Raw genomic sequence first — 20,566 nt, 5'->3', positions numbered from 1 at the left:
GGTGCAGGGGCCCAAGGACTTGAGCCACCTTCTAATGCTATCCCAGGCCATAGCAGAGAGCTGGATTGGAAGAGGAGCAGCTGGGACTAGAACTGGCGCCCATATGGGATGCTGGTGCTTTAGGCCAGGGCTTTATAAAACCTGCTGCACCACTGCACTAGCCTTTTTTTTTTAAACAATTTGAAGCCAAGTTTTACTGTTAATTCTCATAGTACAACTCATTAATGACAGAGGTCCAACATGGAGAGTAAGTGCACAGTGACTCCTGTTGTTTTAACAATTAACACTTATTTTTTGATGTTAGTGACCACCCAAGGGTCTTGACATGAGCTGCCAAGGTTATGGAAGCCTTTTGAGTACACAAACTCTGCAGTAACAAATGATTCTTAAGGATGTGCTATACACAGAAACCAAGAATGATAGTCTTCATTATGAAAGAATGTGAAGGCAGAAAATCTAGTACAAAGGAAATCCAAAGCAAACAATAGGGGTATGTATGGGGAAATGGTAGGATCAAATCATTACTTATCAGTAATAACCTTGAATGTAAATGGCCTAAATTTTCCACTTAAAAGATACACAGTAGCTGAACGGATTAAAAATAAGACCCTACAAGAAACTTCACCAACAAAGATACACACATACTGAAAGTAAAAGGTTGTAAAAAGATCTTCAGAATGAGCAGGAGTGGCCATCCTAATCTCAGACAAAATAGATTTTAACATAAAAGCTGTTAAAAGAGACAAAGGCATTATATATTGATTAAGGGATCAATTCAACAGGAAGATGTATCATAAATATTATGTACCCAAATGCCAGGGTACCTGACTATTTAAGACAAATGTTAGTGGGTCTAAAGGGAGATATAGATTCCAATTCGATAGTAATGGGGGACTTCAACACCCCGCTTTAATCAATGGAAAGATCAACTAGACAGAAAATCAGCAGAGCTAAGCTATATTATGGACCAAAGGCACTTAACTAATATCTAGAGAACATGGTGAAGAATATACACTCTTCATCAGTGCATGGAACTTTCTCTAGGCTATACTATATACCATATACTATACACTATATACCATATACTATATAGCATATACTATATATTAGGCTATAAAGCAAGTCTCAGTAAATTAAAAAAATCATACCATGTATGTTTTCTGTCCACAATGAAGTGAAGCTGGAAATTAACAACTTAAGAATCTCTAGAAAATACGCAAACACAGAGACTGAACAACACACTCCTGAATGAACAGTGGGTCATAGAAGAAATCAAAAGAGATCAAATTTCTGGAGACGAGTAAAGATGATAATACAGCTTATCAAAACTTATGGGATATAGCAAAAGCAGTGTTTTGGAGGGAAGTTTATAGCAATTGTTGCCTACATCAAGAAACTAAAAAGGCACCAAATAAGTGAGCTATCAGTACATCAGGGAAAACAATTTAATTCAAGGAAACAATTTAGAAAGAACAGAAATTGGTAAATGAAGATTAGGGAAGAGAGTTTCAACAAAGCCATCATGAATTTTTTGAGAAGACTGTTAAAACAGAAAAACTTCGAGTAAAAGCAATCAAGCAAAAAACATGCAAATTACCAGTACTATTTGTCACTATAATGTAGACAATAATAAAAGCTAAGAGGATATTTATGAATACTTTTAGGCCAATATAAAATTTTAAATGAAATAGGACATTCTGTAAAGAATAACTTGTCCATAAGTAGGAGACAACACTAGTCCTGTGAGATGAAGTTGGCCATTTACAAACCTCACAAACTAGCAACAGGCCCCGCTGACCACACTGGTGAGTACCACCACCAAGTTTAAACAGGAGACAGCTGCAATGTTACCACATTGTGCCAGTTAATCGGAAAATGTACATTCCAACTTGTTCCATGAGGTTAACATAACTTTCATACCAAAACTGTAAATGACAATACAAAAAGGGAAAGTTACACAGCGTTCTCATGCCAAAATGAACCTGGTAATATTTAAAAGGAGAACCATCTGAGTTGAATTTAAACCAAGAATGCCAGGTTTTCATAGCATTGGGCACTGGTCAATGTAATTCACCATAGTAACAAACACAAGGAGGAACAATCATTTCAATATAGAGGCTTCAGAAAGCCCATGGAAAACACGTCTTAAGAAAACTGCATGATTTCAAAATTATTTCCCATCAAAATACTCTGTTAATTCAGTTTTTCTACAAACTTGGAAGTACCCGTGTACGTGCAGAGTATCTTTGGTAACATTTAGTAATCATTCATGAAAAAGATAAACTTACTAAGCCAGAAAAGGGACTTCCTTAATCCAAACAAGGATACCTAAAAGAAAAAAAACCTGTCATACTTAATGGAAACAATATTAACAAACAACGGCCACTCTCACCGTACTAAATGAGCCGTCATCCGCTGCCTCCTAGCGAGCATTAGCAGGAAACCGAATCGGAAGCGGAGGTGCTGGGACTCCGACCAGGCGCTCCTCTATGAGATACGGGTGTCTCAAGCGACAGCTTAAGCTGCCGTGCCACAGCACCCACTCCACTAAGCCACACTTTAAAATATTCTCAGGAACAATGCTTTATAAATTATGTATCTTAAAATTGATGGCATATTGCTGGCGCCGTGGCTTAACAGGCTAATCCTCTGCCTTGCGGCGCCGGCACACCGGGTTCTAGTCCCGGTTGGGGCGCCGGATTCTATCCCAGTTGCCCCTCTTCCAGGCCAGCTCTCTGATATGGCCCGGGAAGGCAGTGGAGGATGGCCCAAGTCCTTGGGCCCTGCACCCGCATGGGAGGCAGGGAGAAGCGCCTGGCTCCTGGCTTCGGATCAGCACGATGTGCCGGCCGCAGCGGCCATTGGAGGGTGAACCAATGGCAAAAAGGAAGACCTTTCTCTCTGTCTCTCTCTCACTATCCACTCTGCCTGTCAAAAAAAAAAAAAAAAAAAGAGAGAGAGAGAGAGAGAGAGAAATGAAGATTCTGGCAATTTAACTCTATCTGTGAATTTTAAAAAGAAAAAAGAAAATAAAAAAAAAATTGATGGCATATTAGGTGTATTAAAACACAACTGTTATGATTTTATAAGATTATGTAGTCAATATACAAGAAGCTTCTGTATGTAAGTATACTAGTAGAAAGCAGCAGATGAATTTTAAAATAAGAATTATTGTTACAGAGGACTACATTAAGGTTATGAAAGAAAATGTTCCTTAGAGATACATACTGAAAGTATTTAAGAATCAAATGTATCAAAACTTGAAAACATTTCAGTAAAGAAATGAAGCAAATATAACAAAATATTAATTTAGGTGATATATATATAAATAAATCTGAGGGTGATGATGCTTGATGATTTTTATAGCAAGTCAGACTCTTAAAATATTAATGAAAACCTTAAATGGAGAAATAGACAATGTTCTTGGATTGAAGACTCAGTATTGGAAAGCTGTATCCACTATTCCATGCAGTCCCCCATGGAAATCCCAATGGGCTTTTTTCTTCTGTGGAACTCAACATGTTGGTTCTGAAATTTATGTGGAAATGCAAAATCAAGAATTGTCAAGGTCATCTTTAAAAAGAATGGTGGGAGGGCTTGTTTTATGAGATGTCCAAGTTAAATAAGACAGTGTTGTACTGGCACAGAAGATGGCCAAGGGCACAGAGAATTCTTTTTTTTTTTTTTTTTGACAGGCAGAGTGGATAGTGAGAGAGAAAGGTCTTCCTTTTTTGTCGTTGGTTCACCCTCCAATGGACGCTGCGGCCAGCGCATCTCACTGATCCGAAGCCAGGAGCCAGGTGCTTCTCCTGGTCTCCCATGTGGGTGCAGGGCCCAAGGACTTGGGCCATCCTCCACTGCCTTCCCGGGCCATAGCAGAGAGCTGGCCTGGAAGAGAGGCAACCGGGACAGAATCCGGCGCCCCAATCGGGACTAGAACCCGGTGTGCTGGTGCCGCAAGGCGGAGGATTAGCCTGTTGAACCACAGCACTGGCCACAGAGAATTCTGTAGTAGCTACGTAAGGAGCCCAAGATACCTCTTTCCTAAGAAAGTTATTGAACTACTCAAAATTAGCAAAAGCAGTCACTAAGCACATATATTTTTCTTTTTAAATTATTTTATAAAATTTCAAACACATGCCTAAGGGGAGGGACTGTATTTGTGAATAGCACTGTGCCTGTGAGTCTAGCACCCAGCTTCAGTGACTGCCACCCACGGCCGCCTGGATCAAAAGCAGTCACTAAGCATCCTAGCGACAAGTTTCAGAAAAGCCCAGTGTATGAGAATCAGCCCACAAAGGTAGAAAGTGCCATGGGACCACAAAGATAAATCTAGGATCAGAGTAATCAGCATAATTGGTGACTTGTAGACAGAAATGTATCTTAGGGGACTGGAATTTTGGTGCAATGGGTTAAGCTGTTGCCTAAGATGCTGGTATACCATATGAGCATCAGTTTGAGTTCCAGCTGCTCCACTTCCAATCCAGCTCCCTGCTAAAGTGTGTGGGAAAGCAGGGAAAGATGACCCAAGTACTTGGGCCCCTGCCACCCACATGGGAGACCCAGGTGGAGTTCCAGGTTCCTAACTTCAGCCTGGCCTAGATCTCACTATTGCAGCCATTTGGGAAGTGAAGCAGCAGATAGAAGTGTATTTCTCTCTGTCTCAAATAAATCAATCTTTTAAAAAAATGTGTCTTAGGTGGCAGTAAAATGTGAAGATCCCTGTACCACAAAGCAGGAGGAAAGGGGTTTTGCGTGCTAAGCTAGACACAGGGTGGTCTGTGGCCAGCTGGAGCATCCCTGGACTTTCTCCAGAAATATTCCCATTGATGTAGGAGACATCACAGGCTCAGAGAAGAGGAGCAGCCTATCTTAAGGACTTTGTTTATCCCAAAAGATTGGGGATGAGCTCTTGGGTGACTTAGAGCCTAGATAGCTGAAGTTATGCAAGCAGGAGCTCTTACAAGTTAGTCAAAAGCCTTATGACCAACTGAGAAGCATTTATTCAGAATCTCAGGAGCCTTGGTGAGAACAGGGGGCGGCTCGGGGGCATTGGAGCTAGAGCTGGAGCCACAATCCTGCTCCCTGCACAGGCTCTGCCTGTCCCAGTCAGATGTGGAGGAACTGAACCTCTGATCCTCTCCTTCCCTCACACACCCACACAGTCTTTTACCCTATAACTTAAAAAAATAAATAAATTACTTTGTATTGGTGAAATCACTTAAGAAAATCAATCCTGCACATGGCCACAAAGCAAACCTTAATAAACTTTCAAAAGTAGGTGTTTGCCTAGGTCATACTCTCAGATCAGTCTTGTAAAAAAAAGCAGATTTAAAATAACGAAGTCCCTGAACTATTTGGAAATTATACAGTACCCTAAATATAACTCTTGGCTGGAAGCAAAGTACATTACAAACCAGCAATCAATGACAAGGAGACCATGTCACACCAAAATGGGTAGGGGCAGTTAAAACCATAATCTAGGAAAATGTGTATCTGTATCAAGGATGTAAAACTAATGAAACTTAGTGAACAATAAGTAGAAAAGGAACACAAACTGAAGTTAATAAAAAATGTTTTCAAACAAAAACATTCAAAATACAAAGCATAAATAAACCCCAATGTTATTTAAAATGTCAATAAACTTAAATAACCCCTCAGGAAAGCTCACTGAAGGGTAATTGTTTGTTGTGTAGTATGTGGTACTTACATAACTCCCTTGGGAAGGCACTGGACCCCCTACCTCACCCCATTTATAAACTATATTCCATAAGCTTTGAAGAGTGACTGTAGGCCCAGGGAATGCCTAGAACCAACCACTCCTCCTACATAATTATGTCATAGTCCTACTACCCACTGCTTCTGTTATCTACAAACTAAACCCTAAATGTCATTTAAGATCTCTTGCAATTATCTTTTCTATCAGCTAACATTCTTTCCATATTCATAAATTAACTTGTTTACTATTCAAATTCATCCTTCGTTCCACAGAAAACAATGTAAGAGAATAAGCCATAGAGGGTGAGAAAATATTTGCAATAGACACATCCAATAAGGGACTATTACCCAAAATATACAAACAGCTCTTAACAATAAAATGGAAAACCCAATTTAAAAATGGGCCAAAGATCTGAACAGGTGCTTCATCAAAGCAGGCCTACAGATGGCAAACAAGCATATGAAAACATTTCCAGCATCATGTCATTAGGGATTAGAAGATTAAAACGATATCACTACGTACCTATTAGAATGGCCAAAGTCCAGAAACACGGACGCCAGCAAAGGCCGGGGAGGAGATGGAGCACCGGGGACTCACCTTCATTGTTGATGGACATGCAAAATGGTAAGCCACCCTGGAAGCCTGGGCGGTTTCTTACAAAAGGAACAATCTCCCATCCTGTGACCCAACAGTCGAGCTCCCTGGTTTTTACGCAAATGAACCGAGCACATCCACACAGAAGCCTGCACGCTCATGTTTGTAGCAGCTCTATGCGTAACTGCCAAGACGTGGAAGCAACCAAGATGTCCTTTAGTGAGTGAATAAGCAAACTGATAACTTCAGACACTGGAACATGCACTGAGGAGAGAAACACGCTGTCAGTCCGTGAAGACCGGAAAGAGCCTGAACTGCCTCCTACCAGGTGGGGCGATGCCAACGTGATGGCGTCCTGGCAGGGGCAGAGGCAGGGAGACAGGAAGCAGATGAGCAGCCAGCCGGGGTTGGGGACGGCGAGGTACAGGGGACATTGATGCCAACGACACGGTGGCTGGATTCAGTCGTTATACAGCTCTGCACCCCCGCAGGATGGGCAGCACCAAGAGAGCTGGTGGTGTCATCGTGGGCTGATTGTAACTGCTCTTCCTCCCGTGCTGGGGACATGGACGCTGGAGGGGGCAGAGTGTATGGGAGCGGAGGGCCGACAAGAACTCCCTGCTTTCTGTGGTTTACCAAAAATTTCTCTAATGTAACGTTAATCTTCCTTAACTTCCTGTACACAGCTGCCCTCTGCTCTGTACCCTCACGGAGATACAGGCAGGTTGCCGGGCATGAGGTTGAGTTTTAACCCCACCGCCCCACAACCCTAGAATGCAAAATTCTGCCGCCACCTGGTTCCTTGTGCCCCAGTGCCGGGTGCCTGGATGAGGTGAACCAGGGACATCCTCCCCACGGGCCACGGTTATTGCTGTGAGATAACCGGTACGGTCTGCTTCCTGAGCACATCAGAGAACAGGCTGTGTGCTCACTGGCTCAGAGCAGACCTCGATGAGCTAAAAGTGCACACTCCCGTCCCCTGCCTCTGTGCAGCGCTCAGCCCACTCCACCAGGCCCCGCTGCTCTAGGTTGCTGTGAGATCCTACAAGCCGCGCTGTCTCCCAGATCCTGTGGCACAACACCGTGATCCAGGTTACGCTGTGGTCCCTGCTAGAACATTCCAGTTCTTCCCTCTAGTGTGACCTTTCTACTTTTTCAACTTGGTGATTTAAAAAATGAAGCCCAAACAGAAACTCAGGCAGAGGAAGAACTAGCAAGGGCATGTGACCCAGAAGACAAGGCTACACAAAGCAGGGATTTCAAGTCTCTTTATATCTGAAAAGCGGTCAGTCTGATTTTAACAAAAGAACATTTCACAGGTATCACATACAACTTCAGAACAAGGGATCCAATAGTATTAATGGAGTTTCTATTGATCACCGGTCTTTGCAGTTTTCCTTCCCAGCGAATGCTAACCTACTCATCAGCTGGTCAGCATCATTCCGTGCTAGTCCTCACTGGGAGCCTCTTCACGGCTGCTTGTGTGCTGCGCGCCGAGCATCTAAATGGAAATTCTGCCCTTGGTGCCACGGATTTGCTATTTGCTCTCTAGAACAAAGGAGAAACTGAAACTCCCAGCCTGTTTCCAGCACCGCCGGCAGCTTTTGAAGGGCTTACCTGTTCCCTCCTTTCCGGACGGGCTGTTTCGTGCATTTGCTTTCAAACCCGCCTCCTTTTTGGTGGGAGAAAAAGCAGCTACAGGAAAACAGGCATTTGAGTGAAGAAATCTTGAATTCCATTCCTGATCAGCAGAGGTGTGCATCTTGGCAAATCGTTTCACTTCTCCGAGAAACCCATTTTTGCTTTCTCTGTTAAAGATGACAACGTTCATCACCCCCCCAAAATCACATAAAGTGCACAGAAGGCGCCCTGGTCCCCCGATGCCCTCTCTCAGGACTGGCCAGCTGCAAGTGTCATCTGGGTATCTCTCAGAGCCACTTGTTTTTATCAGTTTTCAGATAAAATGAGATACATGCAGTTTTGTTTTTGCTTTGAGTGCTGAATTTCAGTAATCTGCAATATAAGTTGACAATGACAGCCCATGCTAAATCCCAGAGGTCCAATTGCTAATGAAGGCAGTTTAGCCCAGGCAGCAGGATCGTTGCCATCCTGTTAGCATTAGGACAGGAATCCCCCAGATTCATGTTAGCATGGGGAACAGCCATTGGGATCATCTGTGAGCTGCAGGCCTCCTGGGATATGGTAGGTGGCACCGTAAGATTTTGCCCAGGAATGCCACATTAGTAAAAACATATATGCTCCAGGGGCTGGCACTGTGGCTCACTTTGTTAATCCTCCACCTGCAGTGCCGGCATCCCATATGGGCACCAGGTTCTAGTCCTGGTTGCTCCTCTTCCTGTCCAGCTCTCTGCTGTGGCCCAGGAAGGCAGTGGAGGATGGCCCAAGTGCTTGGGCCCTGCACCCACATGGGAGACCAGGAGGAAGCACCTGGCTCTCAGCTTCGGATCGGCGCAGCGCACTGGCCGTAGCACCCATTTGGGGGGTGAACCAACAGAAGGAAGACCTTTCTTTCTGTGTCTCTCACTGTCTAACTCTGGCAAATTAAAAAAAAATGTATGCTCCAAATAGATTCTAGGCCTTTTGACATTATCATTATTTCTTTTTAAATTTATATGAAAAGCAGACACACACAGAAGGAGACAGAGATCTCTTTTGCTGGCTCATGGCCTGAACATCCACAATGACCAGGACTGGGCCAAGCTGAAGCCAGGAGCTAGGAACTCTGTCTGGGTCTCCCGTGTGGGTGGCAAGAACCCCAGTACTTGAGCAGTCACCTGCCGCCTCCCAGCTTGTACGTTAGCTGGAATCTGAAAGGGAGCTGGGGCTCAGACCCAGGCACTCCAAGGTGCAGGCGTCTGTCCCAGGCTGGTGCCTAATGCTGCACCGAACATGCCCCACCCTGGTTTTTATGTGAAACAGGATGGGGGTATCTTTTTCAATGGCTGAACAGGTGAGAAGTGGTGTTGGAAATGTGAAGAAAACGTCTAAGAATAAAAACCTAATAAATGCACAGCTGAACAAACCCAAAAATACTGCCCTGAGGATTTCTGCGTAGAGGGACACGTGCTCCTTCCCGAAGCTCGAGCCAGGCGGATGGGGCTAACACGTTCTCCATCCCACAGCAGTGGGCATCCGTGTTACGTGGCAGTGTGAGTTTACCCAGGCTACACTTGTACAGGGTACAGAATGTTAGGGGAATGAATCCTGGAGGTTTCGTTTAAGGAGGACAAGATAGGAGGTAAGAAACACAGAAGCAGCGCCCCGCAGCTCGGACAGTCACAGTGTGTGGACCACGCAGGTCTAGGATATGGGACAGGAACCCCCAGCCGGCTGAAGCTCAAGGCATGTCCTCTGTAACCAGACAGTGTGGGACACCGGCTCCTGTGGGACACACACACACACACGCGCGCGCGCTCGCGGGGATGCATGGTCCTGTCACTTGGATGCCTTGTCTGCCACTTCTAACTCTGGGCTTTTTGAATGTTGGCTTCAGCAGGCCAGGCATCGCTGTCCGTGGTCCCAAGCAACCTTTCGTGTAATCCACATTTTACGCATCAACCTTCAGGGAGGCCATCGCAAAGCTGTTCCAAATCCAGAACACACTAACGGGACAGAAACCAAAGCCCCCACCTCAGACACTCACAGATCGAATGCGAGAGAACACCTAGGACCTCGCCAGCCTGACTTCCTGCCCTAGAATCCGCGCGCTGGACCTAACGTCAGGTCCCATCCCCCCGAGAGCAAACATTTTATGTACACATTCGGAGTCGATCGTATTTCGGTGGCTGAATAATCATCTTATTGGAGGAGACACACAACTTTTGTCAGCTACACGAGAGTGACACACACACACGTCTTGTTTTCAGCGTGTCTCTAAACAGCCGTCTCTTCTGACCTGGCGAAGTGCTGCCTGCAGGGGCGAAGGGAGCCCGTCCCACACGGGCCGCCTCCGGAGCTCCCGGGTCAGGTCTCTGCCAGTGGGTCAAACGCCTGCAGCGTCATCCTCTTGTCTCTGTCACTGATGGCCACCCAGTGACCGGAGGCGTTCTGGTCCTGGTGTGGCAGCAGCTCCGGGCCGGGGTCAGCTCTTTCGGAGCTCCTGGCCTCTGAGTCCCAAGGGCCGGAGCTCTTGGAAATCCAGGCATTATTCAACAGCTTAGGATGGTGTAGAAGGTTCCAGAAGGGGTCCTGATACTCACCCAGAAGGGAGGCTGCCTCTGGCTTCATGACTTCGGGACCGTCTGTTTCGGGGCTCGTGGCAGAGGAAAGGCCAAGGAAATGCACTTGGGGAAAGAGAGCGTCGGCCTCAGGCTGGCGTCCCGGCGGACGGTCACGGTCATGGTCATGGCCGCTGGCGTCACTGGTGAGGCCCTGGAGGAGCTGGCTGCTGCTCTGCAGGACCTGCAGGTGGAAGGCCGCCGGCGCGGACTTCTTCCTCCTTGGGGGCACCTTGGGCACGAGAGACGGAACCTCGGGCGGTGACGGCAAGGTGGCGCCTGCCACAGGACCGCCTGTGCCCAGTGCTGGCTTTCCACCGCTGGGCGGCCTCTCCGCGGCTCTGCCAGGCTGAAATGTCCTCGGTCTGGGAACAGGGGGGACTCGAGGGGCGGTCCCCGGGGGAGGGGCTTCCAGGCTTGTCTCCGGGGGCCCGACTGTGGAGCGGGCTGCTTCTTGCTCAAGCTGTTCTTCGGGCGACAGGGGCTGAGAAAAGCAAGACATGACATGTGACTGGGAAGCCACCACGTGCAAGTGGAGGACCGCAGAACGTGTAGCTGTCAGCAGGGGGCAGGGACGAGCCAGAGGTGACATTCTAGCAAATTCGAGATTTGAGAATGTCTGGACGTTGGCAGTGTGGCCAGAGGGGGGAACACACAGGAGAAAACACACATGGGCACGTCAAACCGGCACACGGAACGAGAGGCCAGGGAGGATTTTAAAAGCAGGGCCATAGCGCATCATTCCAGAGTTTTCCTAGCAAACGGGGCTGTGCTCTTCTGTGGCTCAAAGCGAACCTCTGGGCGAAGGTGCTCTTCGGAGGCCACGGCTTGGCTGGTGGTTCACACAGCGTGTGCCCCTTCAGGTGAAGTCACTCCCATGATAGTGCGAAGCTCACTGAAGGGCTGCTAGGGGCCTACGCTGTGGCATAGCAGGTAAAGCTGCCACCTGCCGTGCCAGCATCCCATATGGGCCCTGGTTCAAGTCCTGGCTAATGAAGCTACCTCCTCAAAAGTTCATGGGAAAATGAATTAAAAGGTAAGCTTATTTTGGTACAGAAACCCAGAAGTGCACATTTGCCATGCACTTTTAGAAAACCCCATATAAATCTCAATACAAGGAGAAGAATGGAAAACCTGCCCAGGGACTTGACCTGCTCGGGAAGGAGCCAAGTGTGTGGTGTGGTGCAGCGCTCTCATGTGGAAGGGCTGTCCGGGTTAAGCACCAGCATCTCAGAATTTCCCTTGTTGGGGCCAGCGCTGTGGCACAGCAGGCTAAGCCTCCGCCTGCAGTGCCGGTATCCCATATGGGGTCCTGGCTGCTCCTCTTCCTATCCAGCTCCCTGCTTATGCCCTGGGAAAGCGGTGGAGGATGGCCCAAGTGCGTGGGCCCCTGCACCATTGTGGGGCATCCAGAGGACGCTCCTGGCTCCTGACCGGCCCAGCTCTGGCCACTGTGGCCATCTGGGGAGTGACCCAGCAGATGGAAGACCTTTCTCTCTGTCTCTTCCTCTCAGATAGACAGCAACTCTACCTCTCATATAAAAAAATAAATAAAATCTTTAAAAAACAGCAAACAATCCCTTCTCAGGGTGGGCGTCTGGCCTTGCAGTGAGACACCCACGGCCCACACTGGAATTCCTGGGTTTGAAACCTGGCCTCAGCTTCTGACTCTAGCTTCCTGCTAATGCGGACCCTGGGAGGCAGCAGGGGAAAGGCTCTGCCACTCCCCTCCCCCCCACTGGATGGACCTGGCCTGAGTTCCGGCTCCCGGCTTTGGCTCAGCTCGGCCCTGGCTGTTGTGCACGTTTGGGGAGTGAATCAATAGATGGGAGATTCTGATCTCCCCCGCACCCCTCACTACCTCTCAAATTAAAGCAAAATAAATAAGAAATAAGAAAGAAAGACCTCCTCCACCAGGCTTTTGCTGCAGCACTACACATCGGGTTGGGGAAAATGAATGCATTTCTGCTCCCGGCTTTTAAAAGCAAAGGCACAGCGAGTGCCTGGGAAAGGAGGAACCAGGGCCATGTCGTGAGCAGGCACGGCAGACACACGTGGCAGCAGACCAAAGCGGGGCGGCAGAGCAACCCCGAAAGTTGACGGCGAGCTCAGCGGAGAGCGGAGCAGCAGGCAGCGTCCCACTGTCCACAGCGGGGACCGTGGCAGTCACTCTGCCATGACAGGCAAGGATTACCCGGCGTCCAGGGAACTGGACGCCAAGATCAAGCGGAAGATCCAGACGTGTCTACGGGCGCCAGTCTTTGGGCGGCCACTGTCCTTACAAACTCATGTCTTTGAAGCAGCAAGCAAGGCTGAGAAGCTTGGGAGCGAGAGCAAAACACAATCTGCAAGAGAAGTGGCGAGGACAGCCATGGGGGCCGGGCGGCAGGGGCTGGGCGGTGTGAGGACAACCGTGCGGGCTGGGCGGGGTCTCTCAGGGCAATTGGAATCCGCACAAATGGGAAAGCACCTTCCCCCCGCCCAGCGGCCCTCTGGGCACTTGGAACATTCAGGAAACAGAAGCCTCTGGCGCGGTCCTGTCCCTGAGGATCTGCAGGAAACAGCCGTGCTCTGTCAGCCAGTGCCGGGCTGCAGCGTGGGCCAAGGGAGCAAGCAGCCGTCCTGGGTCCTCCCCAGAGGTGTCCCTGGGGCTGGAATCGCGAGTGGGGCTGGGGAGACCACGTCCGGCCCAGCTCTCTGGCCGCGTGACGTCATTCTGATCTAAGCCAACATCAGAGCAACCCTGGGCGTGGGTTACCTACCTTTCCCGTCCTCCGCAAGGTCGGCTTCTTGATGGCAGGAACTCTCGGTGGGGGCCGACGGGGCAGCAGCGGGGGTGCCTGGGAGGTGTCCGGCTTGGCTGTCGCAGGTGTGGGCTCTGGTCTGGAGGAGCCCTGGTCCCTCATGGCCACGGCAGTCAGGGCTGCCTCTGGGGCGCCTGAAACACAAAATCAGCTGGCTGAGGGGTGAAGCGCAAGGCAACCGACAGCCTGATTCAATCTTTTAGTTGTTTATTTCACAGGCAGAGAGAGAGCTTCCACCCACAGGTTTGCTCCCCAAATGGACACAACAGCCAGGTCTGGGCCAGGCAGAAGCCAGGAGCCAGGAACTCCATCCCACTCTCCCACGTGAGTGGCAGAGTCCAAGTATTTGGTCTGTCACCTGCTGCCTTCTCAGGCGCGTTAGCAAGGGAGTGGATTGGAAGTGGAGTCGCCAGGACTTGAACTGGTGCTGACATGGGATTCCAGTGTCGCAAGGTTCGGCTTAACCCACTGTGCCACTACACCTGGTCCCCTGATTTAATCTTTAGGCAGTGTACATTCTAAGGATAATTTACCAATTCAAAACATTTCCAGGACTGGCACTGTAGCACAGTGGTTAAAACTGCCACCTGCAGTACTGGCAACCCATATGGGTGCTGATTCAAGTCCTGGGTGCTCCACTTCTGATCCAGCTCTCTGCTGTGGCCTAGGAAAGCAGTGGAAGATGGCCCAAGTCCTTGGGCTATCTGCACCCACGTGGGAGACCCGGAAGAAGCTCCTGGCTTCAATAGGCACAGCTCTGGCTATTGCGGCCATTGGGGAGCAAACCAGCGGATAGAAGACCCCCCCCCCCACCTCTCTGTAAATCTGCCTTTCAAATAAATAAATAAATCTTTTAAAAAAACATTTCCTTTATTCTTAAAAAAAAAAAAATCTTGAAGACTGCCAGGACCAACGAGCGAGGTTCAGCCCAGCTCTCACCCCAGGGTGCTGACCAGGGTGCTGTTGGGGCTCACTCAGGACGAGCACTGTGTTAGTTCATCGTTCTTATTCTGTTATCATCATCATCACGGCGGGACGATATTCCATAGCAGGAATGGTCCATATTTGGCATACCCATCATCATCTTCCTGGTTGTGGGCCTAACAAGGCTTTGATCCTGTCCCTGAGAAACCACGTGGACGAGCACTCCTCAAACGCGGCGTGTGGTGCGAGGGCCTCTGTGACTTCCATCCAGACCAAGCTGAGTCCCTGGTCACCACCCCGGGGTGAGGAGCCGGGGCGGAGCCTCGCTTGTTGGGTCATTGTTTTCAAAATTCTGTTTTTTTTTTTTTTTTAATAAAAAAAGAAAACATTTGTGATGGTATTCTCCTCCGGCTGTGTTTCTCAATTTGAGAAGTTAAATATGCTGAATAAGAGCAAATTAAGAGCAAAATAAAAGCAACTGTATGTGTGTTTTCAAAGGACATCGCTTGCCCCCTCTGAAAGATTCTGGAGCGAGGCCCAAAGCCCCACACACGCGCGTTCCCGTGCCTCCTGAATGCATGGGGAGTGAGTTAAATGTGACCTTCGTGGGCTCAGTGAAGTAGCAGCAACAAGAAATTAACAGGGTGCAGTAGAAAAAGAGTCCCCCTGGACAGGGAACAGTTTCTGTCCACTGGCTGGCATACCTCAGACACCAGGCACGTAACTGTTGTACCTAAGACACTGTGCCCAAGACGCACACCATCACTGTCCTCACAGAACTGGTGGGCTTGGCTGGCGCCTGCAGCACTGTTTTAAAAATTCGTTGTCATTGTCATTCTTTTTTTTTTTTTTTTTTTTTTGACAGGCAGAGTGGACAGTGAGAGAGAGACAGAGAGAAAGGTCTTCCAATTTGCCGTTGGTTCACCCTCCAATGCGCACCGCGCTGATCCGAAGCCAGGAGCCAGGTGCTTCTCCTGGTCTCCCATGGGGTGCGGGGCCCAAGCACTTGGGCCATCCTCCACTGCCTTCCCGGGCCATAGCAGAGAGCTGGCCTGGAAGAGGGGCAACCAGGACAGAATCGGTGCCCCGACGGGGACTAGAACCCGGTGTGCTGGCGCCACAAGGCGGAGGATTAGCCTAGTGAGCCACGGCACCAGCCATCGTTGTCATTCTTATCGTAGTCTCCTCCTTACACGTTGCTCAGTAACCCTGGGACTGTTTTCACAGGTGTCCTGAATTGCGAATTTATAATCTCGCGTGGACAACAGATCTCAGCGATGGAACAATCGAGAGTGGTGCTAACGTGCACTTGTAGGTTACGCTGCCTCCAGAAAAAGAGAGCGAGGCATCACCCCTCCTAGGCCACTTTCAGAGCAAAGGAGCAGGGGCGAGGGTGGCATACCTACCTCCTCTGGCTTCCAGGAGACAGCGGATCGCCGCTTCTGCCTCCTGGGCGTTGGTGGTCTTGATCTGCTTGACGTTGTAGGGCTTACTGATCCCCGTCCGTGCGCTGGGCTGGGGGACAGAACCAGGACAGGAAGCGCGTTCAGGTGGGCAGAAGCGCCTCCCGCCACCTCTCTCGCCCACAGCTGTGCCTGGGGCAAGACTCCCAGAGCTCAAGACGCACCTGCTCCCTGCAGCCCGTCTGGGGCTACCGACTCTAGGGCCACTGCCCTCCCCTCCCAAGTCGGTAATGAAGGGTTTTGCGACGTGGGTCAGCCACTTTCCGTCTTTGTTACAGTAAGAACGGAAAGGCGGGAGCAGGGTCAGAGCCCCTGCTTCCAAGGCTGCTGCTGAGACACCATCCAGATAGGCTTCCTGAATGGCGCTTTTTCTGCCTCTTCACCCAGCGACTGGGTGGTCTCTGATGACCCCTCACCTTGCTGGAAGCTGCTGGCGTCATCACCCCAGCCCCACAGCTGCTGGGCTGCTGTCCAGACCGTCGCATGGCGTCCTAAGCACCACTCCCCCTCCCTCACCTGCACGCTCTGGACCCCCCCCCCCCCCCCACTGCACGATCTCACGTAGCTGCTCCCTGACTTCCTAACGGGCACGCAGGCCCCCCCTGTGCCTCGACTCTGACCACACCAGGATGGTCACTGTGTCAGGATGACCAGCCTCTCTCTGCTACCTTCTCTTCTGTCAGCCAACGCTCTGCATGCCAAGGCCAAGGCCAAGACTCAGAAGGGAGAGAAACACCCGAGCGTGGGGCCCAGCAGCCCACTGTGCTGGGACACGTGGGACCGTCCACGCTCAGTGAGTTTCTCCAGTGCACAAGCCATACGGAGGCCAGCTACTAAGAGATATGGGCATGGGCCCCTGCTGGCAGGCCAGAGACACACCCAGGCCATCACTGAAAAGAGCCAACCCCGTGGGTTTGAGAAGCCGACGCTCCACGCGGCGCTGGAGGGAGAGGCACTCACTGGCTGCTGAGGGGCTCCTGGCAGGAGCTTTGCTGATTGCAACACAGAATACTGTCCGTGGGTGCCGGACGAGATGGACACATCCGACGCCGACTTCTTCACCATCAAACCAGCTGTGAAAACCAAGGGCAGAGTCTCAACGGTGACGTCACAGCCATGGTGGCAGCCACCAGGCGGACGCAGCCGCGGCTGGGGCGCTGGGAGCTCGAAGGGCAGGGCCTGGCCTGCATCTCCGGGGAGTTCCTCTTGGTTCTTTAGCAGCTCCTCCCCATTCCTGCAGACTTCCCGGAGAAACATTATTGCAACGACAACTTTCATCTAACATCCTGGGGAACTCAAATCCCATGTAAAAGTCAACTGATTTCAAGTGTATGTGTCTGAGAGGCAGAGACAGAAACCGAGGGCTCCCATCCACTGGGTCACTCCACAAATGCCTCCTAGGGCCAGAGCCAGAGCCAGGAACTCCGGCCAGGTCTCCCACATGCTGGCCGGAACCAGCTACTCCAGTTATCACTGCTGCCTCCATGTTAGCAGGGAGCTGGAGTCAGGAATTGAACCCAGGCTCTCTGATGTGGCAGCCGGGGGTCTTACCAGCATTATAACTGCTATACCAGACACCTGCCCCGAGCCAATTAAATGTTTTAAGCCCATTGAGTTTTTATTATTATTTTCATTTACAACGCCTCAAATGAATTTTTCTCCTTTCCAAAGGAAAAAAAAAAAACCCTGAAAATCTACTACTATATTATGTCAGCAATTCTGCATATGATTTTATTGTATGTTCCCAGCTAATACTATATTATCATATATTTTAAATGCAGATTATTTATATGGTTTACAGTTCTACCAATTTTTTGCAAGATAAAATGATTCAAAACATGTTTAAGAAACAAGATGCCACTAAATTAAAGTAAAACCTCGATTGTTTTTATTGCTAAATGCTGCAGTACTCCCTGAAAAGTCAGGTATCTCAGTCATCTAGTACAAGATACTCCCTGGGATACAGGAGACTGAATGAAAATGGAATAATGTTCTCAATGAAGCAAGCTACGGGAACTCTGCTTGTTGATGTAGCTCTACTAATGAGGTAGCTCTACTAATGGTGTAGCTCTACTAATGATGTAGTTCATGGTCACTGCACTCAAAGGTGATCAAACCTAGGAACCATCTGATGAGGACTTTCCAGGAAAAGACCACAGAATTTGCATGGGCCTGCGTGTGCCTATACATACAACTTCTCACCCATAGTTAAACTGTGATCGTACAGTGCTGGCTGGGGGCAGGAGGCCTCCTGTGTACAGCTCTAACTACTTCTCAGACTCCTCAACCCACCAGCCCCTCATGCATCCCACCTTCACAGGCTGTGTAAGCAGCGCTGGTGGAACGGGAAAGAGCAGGCCAAGTTTAGCTTCAAGTAGCCCCGAGATTTCCCTCCCCAGTTGGCCTTTCAGTGGTTTGAAACACACCACTATTATGAAGACCAAGTATCCTGTGGCAGAAAAACTTTAAGAAATTCCAAGTCTGGGAATAAACTTGCTAAGTTACACTTGCGACCATTCACGAACCACGGGTTAGAGCATTTAACCACATGGAAATGGGGCAGGCACATTAAATGGAAGGCTAGTGACCAAACAAGTGGATACCAATTTTGTGAAATAATAGTGTAGCGATATAGAGATATATATATAACTGGAAACAGGCTGGAAGTCTTTTGGCCAGCTATTAGCTATAGGTTAAGTAAATTTTAGACTTTTCTTTATAGTTCTCTATTTTTGTAAAATTTCCACAATAATATATGGCTTATACATTTTGCATTGTTTTTATTGTATAATTTGTTTTCTGAGTGTAATATGGCTCAAAAGTCATGCTTTGGGACCAGCACTGTGGCACAACACGCAAAGGTACTGCTTGCAATGCCAGCATCCCATTTGGGTGCTGGTTTGAGTCCAGGCTGCTCTGTTCCCTATCCAGCTCCCTGCTACTGTGCCTGGGAAAGCAGCAGCAGATGTCCTGGGTACCTGGGCCCCTGCACCCATGTAGGAGACGTAGATGAAGTTCTGGGCTCCTGGCTTCAGCCCGGCCCAGCTCCAGCCATCGCAGCCATTCAGGGAGTGAACCAGCAGATGGAAGATCGATTTCTCACCCTCTTTCCCTCCCTATTGCTCTGCCTCTCCAATCCATCAGCCACTCCTGTTTTAAAAAGTTATGCGCCTGCCATAGATGACTACAACAGAAGTGTCATTAGCCCAGATCGGAAAGCGATGTCTTGGGAGAATCCGGCCGTCCCCTCTGTGGCAGGGGAGGGGTAACCACAGCAGTGACACGGCAGCGAAGCTGAAGCACTCCCGGCTTCACCTCTAGCTGACTGAGAGAGGTGCGCTGGCCAGGGCACCGAGGAACCGGGAGAAAACCGCCACCCTCCAAGACTCGGGCCTCGGAGGTCAAGGAGGGGTCAGCAGCAGGGCCTGGGGTCACAGCAGGGGTGAGTGGGGCAAGGGGCGAGCTGTGGTCGCTGCCACGTTAGAGGCCCGCGCCACCAGATTCCTGATACGCAGAGGGCAGTCTGACTCTGCCACGCTGGCAGGGTCCCTGCAGGGCCGCGCTCCCAATGCTCCACTCCATGGGCGTCAGGCCGCGGCAGCTTAGAGCTACAGGACAGGGGACAGCTGTGAAGAGGAGGAGTTGCTTCGCTGCCATGGGATACACGGCTACTTGTGATCTCGCACGTGTCCTGGACGTAAGACAGGAAGGGGAACGGAGGCAGGGCAGCACCGTGGGGACGTGGCCGTGGGCGAGGCAGGAGCTGACGTGGAGCCACTTGGTGGCAGCGGCAGCAGCAGGTGCGCGCCTATTCCCAGCAGGCATCGTGGTAAGCGGAAAGCAAGCAAAATCTTACTTGGAGGGGGGGGTCTCTGCGGTGGGTGAGGTGGCCGAGGCCTATTGGGGACCGACAGGGACCTGCTCGGAGAACGGTGGCGGAAGTCCCCGACAGCTTCCAGCTCCTGCTGTAACCGCGCCAGGTCAGCGTCATCTGGAGGATATGGCGGGTGGTGAGTAGGTCTGCATGGGCAGCCGGTGGGGGGCTCTGCTCAGGATGGGGGGCACGGGGGCACCTAAGGCCCATGTGGGGCAGCCAGGGAGCCACGGGCAACTTCTGCTTCTCAGGCTTGGGAGACGCCAAAATCATTTATCGTGACGGTCTGCTTCCTTCTGAAATAATCAGACCTCCAGGGACAGCAGAGGGGACAGCTGCGGGCCAGAGTCCCCAAGAGCCACCCGGCCAGGGGACAGATTTTAAGTCCTCACTCAGAAACGCCACCCCTGATTTGGGAGTGGAGAACGTTCTCCCTTCCTGGCCTACATGCAGCCTGATGTCCCGGGGCGAGCGCCATGTGGAGGCCACAGCCAGGCACCTGACAGCGGCTCGCCTCGCGCACACCTTGTGAGGAGCTGAGGGGGTGGAACTTCTGTTTTCCTGTGGACACGCTTGTCGTGGAGATGCATGGCCACTTGGGGGGGTCTTCTCTGCACCCCACAGCACACCCTTGTTAACCTCGGCTCAGATACTGCTCCGAATACCCACAGTCCCGCCCCCATCTGCTGCTGAGGCTGGAGAGAGGCAGGGTTTCTCCTCCTCCTGGGAGTGGCTGAGCACCCCAAGGCCCCCGCGATGGCCACAGGCCCAAGCTGCCCTCAGGGTCCTACGCTGCTCTGATTCCTCCACCTGCCCCGGCCCCCAGAGCCCGCATCTCCCCTGCAGGGACCGTGGCCTCGGCTGCCTCCATGTGGTAGCAGGAGGGCCTGTCCCTGAGCAGCGTGCATGGCCACCGTGACGCTCTGACGAAGGCTGCCGCTTGGGCCTAA

The 20,566-nt window shown here is 50.3% G+C and overlaps 1 protein-coding gene across 3 annotated transcripts in view; it reads right to left on the bottom strand.

Annotated features, from left to right (window-relative positions):
* Positions 1–7,569: 7,569 nt before the first annotated feature.
* The window catches only part of SYNJ2 (synaptojanin 2), an 89,598-nt gene continuing 76,601 nt past the window's right edge, over positions 7,570–20,566 (bottom strand). For all 3 annotated transcript variants that reach the window (XM_062186979.1, XM_062186981.1, XM_062186982.1), the window contains 5 exons: positions 19,599–19,733; positions 16,703–16,815; positions 15,686–15,794; positions 13,314–13,489; positions 7,570–11,035 (listed from right to left, as the gene is read on the bottom strand). In XM_062186979.1, the coding sequence (XP_062042963.1) occupies positions 10,298–11,035; positions 13,314–13,489; positions 15,686–15,794; positions 16,703–16,815; positions 19,599–19,733 (1,271 nt within the window). In that variant the 3' untranslated portion in view covers positions 7,570–10,297. The remainder of the gene's footprint in view (positions 11,036–13,313; positions 13,490–15,685; positions 15,795–16,702; positions 16,816–19,598; positions 19,734–20,566) is intronic.

Source organism: Lepus europaeus, chromosome 3, assembly GCF_033115175.1.
Source record: "Lepus europaeus isolate LE1 chromosome 3, mLepTim1.pri, whole genome shotgun sequence".
NCBI lineage: Eukaryota > Metazoa > Chordata > Mammalia > Lagomorpha > Leporidae > Lepus > Lepus europaeus.
The sequence above is the reverse complement of the archived record's forward strand: the minus strand, read 5'-3'. Positions and strand labels throughout refer to the sequence as shown.